The sequence below is a fragment of the Nicotiana tabacum genome, chromosome 11 (genome assembly GCF_000715075.1).
Source record: "Nicotiana tabacum cultivar K326 chromosome 11, ASM71507v2, whole genome shotgun sequence".
In the NCBI taxonomy this organism is placed as follows: Eukaryota; Viridiplantae; Streptophyta; class Magnoliopsida; order Solanales; family Solanaceae; genus Nicotiana; species Nicotiana tabacum.
Window position 1 is genome coordinate 53,676,475 of NC_134090.1, and position 10,459 is coordinate 53,686,933.

The following is a 10,459-nucleotide window of genomic DNA, read 5'->3' on the forward strand; positions in this document are numbered from 1 at the left end:
TACCCTCCTCAGGAGGGGTGATAGAGAGTTGTGCAAGGATTGTAAGGTGATCCCGAGTGAGACCCTCGCGACTCAACATAGGCTCCTGGTGATGGACGTCAGTATCATGATAAAGAGGAAGAAGAAGTTTGTACGGGGTCAACCGAGGATAAGATAGGGTGCTTTGGCTAAGGATACTGCACACGAGTTAGAGGGGCAGTTGATGGCTATGGGTGCCTGGAAGATTGGTGAGGATGCTAATGCTATGTGGACGACTACGACGAACTGTATCAGGGAGGCGGTGAGAGGGGTGTTAGGGGTCTCGAAGAGCTACTATGGCGGCCACCGAGGTGACTGGTGGTGGAATGATGTGGTCCAAGGTAAAGTGGAAGCAAAGAAAATGGCGTACCTTGCGTTAGTGGAGAGTACCAATGAGGAGCAGAGGAGAGCAAACAAAGTGAGGTATAAGGAAGCTAGGAATGAGGCAAAATTAGCGGTCACAGAGGCTAAAACTGATGCATTTGAACAGTTGTATGAGGAACTGGGGGGAAAAGGTGGGGACAAGAAGCTATTTTGGCTGGCCAAAATGAGAGAGAGGAAGGCTCGTAACTTGGATCAAGTGAGGTCCATAAAAGACGAGGAAGGTAGAGTATTGACAAAAAACTCCCAGATTAAGCATAGATGGAAGACGTACTTTCATAAACTTCTGAATAAAGAGGGGAGCAGTAGCATCGTGCTAGGGGAGTTGGGACACTCCGAGAGTCACCGAGACTTTGGGTACTGTAGGTGTATCAAGGTTGAGGAGGTAGTGGGAGCTGTGGGCAAGATGACTCGGGGCAAAGCGACAGGACCAAATGAGATTCCAGTAGAATTTTGGAGGTATGTAGGTAGAGCGGGCTTAGAATGGCTGACTAGGCTGTTTAATGTTATTTTCAAGACGAAGAGGATGGAAGATGAGTGGAGATGTAGTTTGATGATTTCGATGTTTAAGAATAAAGGTGATTTCTAGAATTATAACAATTATAGAGGCATTAAGTTGTTAAGTCATACCGTGAAAGTTTGGGAGAGGGTGGTGGAAGGGAGGGTGAGAAGGGATATATCTATTTCTGAAAATTAGTTCGGGTTCATGTCGGGTCGTTCTACTACAGAAGCTATCCACCTTATAAGGAGGTTGGTGGAACAACACAGGGATAAGAAGAGGGATTTGCAAATGATGTTTATTGACCTAGAGAAGGCATATGACAGGGTCCCTAGGGACGTTCTTTGGAGATTCTTGGAAGTGAAAGGGGTGCCGGTAGCATACATTGAATCGATAAAGGATATGTATGATGGAGCTAAGACTCGAGTCAGGACTGCGGGAGGTGACTCCGAGCTTTTTCTGGTAATTATGGGGTTACACCAAGGATCTGCGCTTAGCCCATTCTTATTTTCTTTGACGATGGATGCCTTGACACACCATATTCAAGGGGAGGTGCCATGGTGTATGTTGCTCGCTGATGATATAATTCTGATCGATGAGTCGCGCACGGTGTTAATGAGAGACTGGAGGTGTGGAGGCAGTCTTTGGAGTCCAACGGTTTCAAATTGAGTAGGACCAAGATAGAATATCTGGAGTGTAAGTTCAGCGGCATGTCGGGGAAAGAGGACGGGGTGGTGAGGCTCGACTCACATGTCATCCCCAATAGACAAAGTTTCAAGTACCTAGGGTCTATTATCCAGGGAGATGGGGAGATTAATAGGGATGTCGCGCACCGCATTGGGGTGGGGTGGATGAAATGGCGGTTAGCATCCGGAGTCCTGTGTGACAAGAGGGTACCACCAAAACTCAAAGGTAAGTTCTATAGAGCAGTGGTTAGGACGACTATGTTATATGGGGCTGAGTGTTGGCCAGTTAAGAATTCACATAACCAGAAGATGAAAGTAGCCGAGATGAGGATGTTGAGATGGATGTGCGGGCATACTAAACTGGATAAGATAAGGACTAAAGATATTCGAGAGAAAGTGGGTGTTGCTCCCATAGACGACAAGATGCGGGAATGAGGCTTAAGTGGTTTAGACACGTGCGAAGGAGAACCATAGATTCCCCGGTTAGGAGGTGCGAGCGGTTGGCTTTGGCAGGTACGAGAAGAGGTAGAGGGTGGCCTAAGAAGAATTGGGGCGAAGTGATCAGGCAAGACATGACGCGTCTTCAGATTTTCGAGGACATGGCTCTTGATAGGAACGTGTGGAGGTCGAGCATTAGGGTTGTAGGTTAGAGGGTAGTGCATAGTTTTTTCCTTTTTGTACTGGGTAGTCTGATAGAGCTTTTGCCTAAGTTTGGTAGCGGGCTATGTTTTGTTCACACTATTTTGTTGTTTTGCATAGGATTGTATTACTGATTTGGCGTATTTTAAGATATTATTATTATTTTTCTTGCTTATTTTGTTGTTACATATCTCTTCTTGCATTTCTTTTCTGATATTATTATCTCTTCTATTGAGCCAAAGGTCTCCTAGAAATAGCTTCTCTACCCTTCCAGGGTAGGGGTAAGGTTTGCGTACATCCTACCCTCCCCAGACCCCACTAGTGGGATTTTACTAGGTATGTTGTTGTTGTTGTTATTTTCTACTACTGTTGTTTGCTCTTGATTGCTAATTCCATCTCTAGATCTTCAGCTATCAATATTTTTTATTCTTTGTTGTTTTTCACACTTTAAGGTATTGATTCCAGTTCACCTATGTAACTGCTTTGTTTGATAGATTATAAAAATATCAGAATTTGCAAAGTTATTTGTAGTAAATGAATGTTTCTTCATGTGTTGGTTGATTAATTTGTTCTAAAACTTAGCTAATTTTATTGTGTGAGCTTAAAAATGTGAAATGTACTAGCATGAGCACTTGTTTGGTCAGCTGATATTTGTAGTCCTCTCTTAGAAAATGACCAAAGTCTGAATTTACTTAGTTAAAATTTTATACTGATTTTAAAACTTTGGTCACTGAAGCTGTTGTTCATTCCTCCTTTGATCACAAATAATTCTAGTGTAATATTTGTTTGAGTTCATGTGGCCTATAGGCTGTAACTTATGGATTTGACCTCTAATTGGCCAAATCAGCATGTGTTAAAGCCCAATAACTGGATTTGCTTGTTGTCATTATACTGAAATTGAGGGCCTCATATCAGTGAACTAAGCTTAATGGATCAACTATATCCAAAGGGAGTGGATGTTCATTGGGCTATTAGTTTCTTCCTAGAAGTTGTGATAGAGTCAAATGTTGTATTTTTCTTATAAGATTCTAATGTAATAGATTAGTTGCTAATGTAGTAGTTTATGTATTAATAGGTCATAATGTAATGTTCTGATTTTGAAAGCTTTATTTTCATCTAGAATACTGTAAAGAATTAGGTCCTGATTTCATGTACTGAGATTTAAAACAACTGCTTTTAGGAATGTAATTATTTTGTTGTTGTATTTTCGTAAGCCCAGTGGTGCAATGGCCAAGGCTATGGGCCATATCTTCAAGGCTAAAAGGCCTGTTTCTGCGATTCAAGCTAGGCCAAACTTGCGAATGAGCCCAGATGGGAAAAACAAATCTCGAACGAGTCTGGGACTAGGCCATTGGGCCTGAGCATTAAACACAATAGCTTGGCTCAGTTATAAAGTTTCTCTTGTGAACTATAGTATAAATGCATGTCTTTTATTGTCTTGCAAATCATGTGTAGTGTAATTTCCAAACTTGAATTATATTTTCGATTCTGATTTTTATACATAAAAAATAAATTGGTCTACAATTTTTAACAAATGTGTATATCATATAAGTTATGGCTTGCTTAAACGCAAAGGTGGACAGGCCCAGTTAATAAATATTTGTGACTGGGCCCGTCTAATACTTACCCAATGTGGGCCGAATTTGGTTAGAAAGCAGACTTGTCAAGGCCCTTGAGTTTCTTTTCGCTTTTGGGCTGAGTTCTGAGCCTAGTACAGCTTCAATGCTTGTTTGTCCTTTACCAAGTAACCAGCAGGCTATTACTGTCCCAATTCCCTTATCCAAAATGATAAAAGTTCCAACACATATACCCTAAAACATGTATATAATTAATAGCTTTATATTAAGTTCAAATTAGTTTTAAATATGAAGATCTGTTAGTTTTCTTTTAGTCGAGTAAAATCCTTTAAAATAAATTGAGGTGTGCCATTCACAAGAAAAACTCATAACCCATGGCCCTCACATTAATATCATCACTAGTATAGAAAACACTTTGAACATTCGTAGTTTGCTTTAGGCGCGTTTATAATAAAAATACTATAGCTACGGGGTGTAGTTTCCGTGACGTAGTTGTGATACATAATTTCCAAATTCGGGGGTACATTTATGTGACCTGGCTACAACTTCTAATAATATTAATAAATTAAATATGTTGTAGATCGTAGGTATGGTTCCCATGACACGATTCGTAATGTGTATCAAACAAACAAGTGTACGATAATCGCAATTTGTTCCAGAATAATTCCACAAATAGTTAACATCGGTTATAACGCAAAAATTCACAATAAGTTTAAAATGTGTAGTAAATCAGATAAAGGACAATTATTAATAGTTTGAGCGATCGTGCTAGAACTACGGAACCCGGGAATTCCTAACACCTTCCCCCGGGTTAACAAATGCCTTATCTAGAATTTCTGGTTTCGCAGACTTTTAAATAAAGTCGATTTTCCTCGATTTGGGATTTTAAAATAAACCGGTAAATTGGGACACTCTAAACTATTCGAAGTGGTGACTCTAAATTTGACTAAAATAATCTCTTTTCGATTACGTCACTTAAAGTGGAAAAACTCCCTTATATACCCCCTCGGGTAGGAAAAGGAGGTGTGACAGCTCTTAAATAAAGTCGATTTTCCTCGATTTGGGATTTTAAAAATAAACTGATGACTTGGGACTATAATAAATATCCCAAGTGGTGACTCTGAATTAAATAAAAAAAATCCCATTTCGATTTATGTTACTTTAATTGGAAAAACTCTCCTATATATCCCTCAGATGTAAAAAAGGAGATGTGACAATAGCAGGTATTCTGGAGACCAGTGAGGTCTCATTCACTACATTTCAGTTCTTTGGAGCTGCATTTACTTGGTGGGAGGCTTATGAGAGGCGTAGGCCTATTGGTGCAGCGCCCCTTACCTGGCAGGAATTCTCCACTCTCTTCTTGGAGAAGTATGTTCGAGCAGTTGCATTAGGATGATATGACTGTGACGCAGTGTGAGATGCGTTTTTCTGAGTTACCCTGTCATACTGTTTGGTTGGTTCCTATAGATATGGAGAGGATCAGAAGATTCGTGGATGGCCTCGCTTATCATCTACAGATTCTTATGACCAGAGAGAGGGTGTCTGGTGCTTCTTTTGAGGAGGTGGTTGACATTGCTCAAGAGATCGAGTCGGTTCGCCTCCAGGATCGAGTTGAGAGGGAGGCCAAGAGGCCTCAGGGATCAGGTAGTTTTGGTGGTGTTCCGTTGGGAGGCCAGTTTTAGCACAGCAGAGGCCGTCCATTCAGACATGCTCAGCCAGCCTGTTTGGGCCACCGTGGTGGATCATCTGGCCATGGTTCTCAAAGTTCACATCAGGCTTACTCATCTCTCAGTTCCCTTCCATCTTAGAGTTTGACTCAGGCACCATTAGTTCAGGGTTCATCTATGCCTGGTTCTTCTAGTAGGTATCCCGGTTCTCGGGGCTCCCTTCAGTCCCCACCGCCATTTGCTGGGAGAGGTTGCTTCGAGTGTGGAGATTTGGGTCATATCAAGAGGTTCTGTTCCCATCTTACAGGAGGTTCATCCCAGCAGAGGAGTCAGCGTTCGGCTTCAGCACCAGTTACTTCCCCACCCGCCCAGCCAACTCGGGGTTGAGGTTAGTCAGCTAGGGGTCGCCCTAGAGGAGGAGGTCGATCAGTTGGTGGTCAGGCCTGTTTTATGCACTTCCAGCTAGACCATATGCTATTGCTTCAGATGTTGTGATCACATGTATTGTATCTGTATGCCACAGAGATGCCTCTGTATTATTTGACCACGATTCCACTTTTTCATATGTGTCATCATATTTTGATCATTATTTTGATACGCCCTGCGAGTTTCTTATTTCATGTGTTCATGTATCTACTCCGGTGGGTGATACTATTGTTGTGGATCGTATGTATCGGTCGTGTGTGGTGACTATTGGGGGTTTGGATACCCGAGTGGATCTCTTTTTGCTTAGTATAGTTGATTTTAACGTGATATTGGGCATGGATTGATTATCTCTATGTCGTACTATTTTGGATCGTCATGCTAAGACAGTAACATTGGCTATGTCAAGGTTGCCATGGATTGACTGGTGAGGTTCGACGGATTATGTTCCCAATAGAGTGATTTCATTTTTGAATGCCCAACGGATAGTTGGGAAGGGTTGTCTTTCTTACTTAGCCTTCGTGAGGGATGTTACTGCAGAGACCCCTACTATTGATTCAGTTCTGGTAGTGAGGGACTTTCTGGATGTGTTTCCTGCAAACCTTTCAGGCATGCCACTGGACAGGGATATTGACTTTGGTATTGATTTGGTTCCGGGCACTCAGCCCATTTCTATTCCACCATATCATATGGCACCGGTAGAGTTGAAGGAGCAGCTTTAGGAACTCTTTGATAAGGGGTTTATTCGACCTAGTGTGTCGCCTTGGGGTGTGCCGGTGCTATTTGTGAAGAAGAAGGATGGCACGATGAGGATGTGCATTGATTACAGGCAGTTGAACAAAGTCACAATCAAGAACAAGTATCCTTTGCCTCATACTGATGATTTATTTGACCAGTTTCAGGGAACGAGAGTGTTCTCCAAGATTGATCTCCGTTCAGGGTATCACCAGTTGAAGATTAGGGACTCGGACATTCTTAAGACAGCGTTCAAGACCCAATATAGTCATTATGAATTCCTTGTGATGTCTTTTAGGCTGACCAATGCCCCAGCAGCATTCATGCATTTGATGAATAACGTGTTTCGACCTTATCTCGACTTGATCGTTATTGTATTCATTGATGATATTTTGGTGTACTCGCGTAGTTAGGAGGAGCACGCTGAGCATTTGAGAGTTGTATTGCAGCGGTTGATGGAGGAGAAGCTTTATGCAAAGTTCTCTAAGTGTGAGTTTTGGCTCAGTTCAGTGGCTTTCTTGGGGCACGTGGTGTCCATTGAGGGTAATCAGGTTGATCTGAAGAAGATAGAGGCGATTCAGAATTGTCCAGATCGTCCTCAGCCATAGAGATCCGCAGCTTTCTTGGTTTGGTGGTTATTACCGTCGGTTCGTTCAGGGATTTTCATCTATCGTATACCCTTGACATAATTGACTCAAAGGGGTGCTCCTTTCAGGTGGTCGGATGAGAGTAAGGGGAGCTTTCAGAAGCTCAAGACTGCCTTTGACCACAGCTCCAGTGTTAGTGTTTCCATCAGCTTCAGGTTCATATACTATATATTGTGATACTTGTCATACCTCCTTTTTCTACCCCGAGAGGGTATAAGAGAGTTTTTCCAATTTAAGTGACAATAGAAACGGGATTATTTTATTTAAAATTCAGAGTCGCCACTTGGGATAGTTTATGGTGTCCTAAGTCACCAGTTTTAAATCCTGAATCGAGGAAAGATTGATTCTATTTTACAGTCCGCGAACACAGAAATCCAGGTAACTAATTCTGTTAACCTGAAAGAAGGTGTTAGGCATTTCCGGGTTCCGTGGTTCTAGCACGGTCACTCAACTATTATTATTGGCCTATTTATCTGATTTTAAATCATTTTTAAACCTATATGCATTTTATTCCTTTAAAACCGCTTCTAATAATCCAATTACTATACAACTAATTATTTGATTACACGCTACGAATCATGTCACGGGAACCATACCCACGAACTACAACATGTTTATTTTATCAACAAGATTAAATTGTGGTCGGGTCACATAAATGTACCCTTGGATTTTTAGAAATTAGGTGTCTCGACCATGTCACGAAAACCGTACCCATAGCTATGTCAATTAATTAATTAACGTGACTAAAGCAAACTGCGAAAGTTCAAGGCATTATTTACACTAGTTAAGATAATTAATATGAGGGCCACATTATTTACACTAGTTAAGATAGTTAATATGTGGGCCATAGATTACGAATTTTGTTTGTGTATGGCGTACCTCAAATTATTTTAAAAGAAATGATTTGTATATTTTTTTTGAAGGCCAACTAAAGATGCTCCTACTTTAATCTAATTTAAATTTAGGTATCACAACCACAACACGGGAACCGTACCCATAGTTGTAATAATTTAATTGCGTGCCTAAAGCAAACAACGAGATTCATTCTTAATAACTAAGTTATAAAATATGAGGGTCATAGGTTATATGAGTCAAATGTATTGATGGCACACCCCAAAACTATTCAACTAAATAAATTAGGATATTCATATTTAGAACTAATTCGAAGTTAGCTATCGCAACTACGTCACGGGAACCGTACCCGTAGTCATGATGTTTTAATTACATACCTATAGGTCCGCCTAACCATGGAATGCCAACAATTAGACTAAGTCTGTGCAACCAGTACCATTGTTCAGAGCTTCTTGTAGAATAATAGGGGAAGAGTAGCAGGAAAAGCATATTAATATCGAGGACGATTGTCTTCAACTTATGTCTCAAACAAAATAATTACAGTACATCACTATCGAAGACTACATTTTTGGCATATCATCCACACCTCATATGATAAGTTACTGCAATCCCTTAAAAAAACTTGGTCCCAAATGTAAAGCCAATACTGTGGAATTGTCACATTGCACGGTTGACATGTATTCCCTCTAAACAAATCAAAATAGAAAATCTGTATTCATGATAAAAGGAAACAACCAATATCACCAACACAAGTAGTAAGTAGAAAACTCGCGAAAGCACAGAAGTTAGGACTTTAACATTGCTGGACTCCTAACAATCCAAGCAAATGCATTCCACAAATTTCTCAAACTGCTAATAATCAACCCAAAATGTATTCCAACTTCCTAACAAAATGATTGTAAATAGAGCAAAAACCCACCACTGACTTAGCAAATCCAAATACTGAACTTAGTAAGTCCCTTTGCAAACCAGCCCTCAGCTTGTTGGTTAGACCTATTAAGTTCAATCTTTCTACATGGGACTAACTGACAGATGCATCACAACTTACATGGAATCCTCATTAGTCTATCACATTACTTATTGTTACCCTACAATCACATTTTAAGTCTAAAATAAGCCAAACAAAATAGGGACTTGCTAGGGAAATAAGACACAAAGGAACATGAACTCGACTGGCAAAAATACAAACTGATTTCAAACAAAACAAAGCCATACTACTACACAATTTTCATGTTGAATCATGTTCAAGAGGTTCACTGATAGAATTGGCATGCTGGGAAAACATGAACACTCCCTGATCCTCTCAACCATGGTAAGCCAGAAAGAAAAAATGTTGTCAAGAATAACTTCAACAACTTCAAACCAGCAGAACATGCAAAAATGGTCATGAAATCAGGGAAAAAGGAAACTATTCAGTTATTCATGTCGAACATGTCGAGACCAAATAGTAGGTACGAGCAAATTATCCTGAATACCGAAACATATCATATACAGCAGAAGAAACATAGGTGGTTCTAGTAAAAAAATTCTAATAGATGAGGAAGATTTCACAAGAACAAGTCATTTAAAGTCTAGAAAACAAACATTATGAGAATAAACGTCATAGTTTCATGCTCGCTTCACAATCACAAAAGTTGAACACATCGTTCATTTGAAAGCAACGAAATCTTGACCCAAAATGTACTTCGACCCCATAATAATAGTTAAAGCGTACAGAGGATAGAAAACAATCACTCGATTCAGCTCTTATTGACTGACCATACTCAGCATATCGAAACAGTGAGAAAGGACTTATCAGCAAGATAACATATTAAATATCATTCTTGAATATGAATCAAGACTAAATGATAAACCCATGCTCGACTTCTTCATGAAATTTGATCAAGGAAGAGAAAACACCATTCTGGAAAACAAATTCCCATAGCTTAAGAACACCTTAAAATAGAGGTACATAGGAGAAGAAATCAAACTTGAAATTGCAAACTTCCTTTATAATAATTACAGAATCTGCAAATACACCTTTGATTCCAAAATCATAGCGAGGTTTAGCAGCAAATCAGTAGGCCTCAGTAGTAGAAACGAAATCGACGAACTTGAACCTCACGAATATTCAATAGACCTTAGTTGATTTCCATGTTTTTGAACCCAAATTCAGGTTGAACACTCTAAATATTTATGTATTTTTTTGAATATTAAAAGAAGCTTTCAGAGAAGAAAAATGATAAGCCAAAGAAAAATCCTTCAAACTTTCCTCTCCGATTTTTTACCCCAAAATTCTCTGTCATTTACCAAATCGGATCAGGTCTTTTTGAAAATGAAACCTGATGAATGTGAG

At 40.0% G+C, this 10,459-nt stretch overlaps 1 protein-coding gene across 1 annotated transcript; it reads left to right on the top strand.

The window, feature by feature from the left end:
• The first annotated feature begins 379 nt into the window (after positions 1 to 379).
• On the top strand, positions 380 to 988 carry LOC142165847 (uncharacterized). The gene has a single exon (XM_075224226.1). It carries the CDS (start codon positions 380 to 382, stop codon positions 986 to 988), a length of 609 nt encoding a protein of 202 aa, XP_075080327.1.
• Positions 989 to 10,459: the final 9,471 nt, after the last annotated feature.

Bases quoted from the DNA above. Each gene is read 5' to 3' on its own strand.
- LOC142165847 (XM_075224226.1), top strand. From the start codon at position 380: ATGGCGTACCTTGCGTTAGTGGAGAGTACCAATGAGGAGCAGAGGAGA.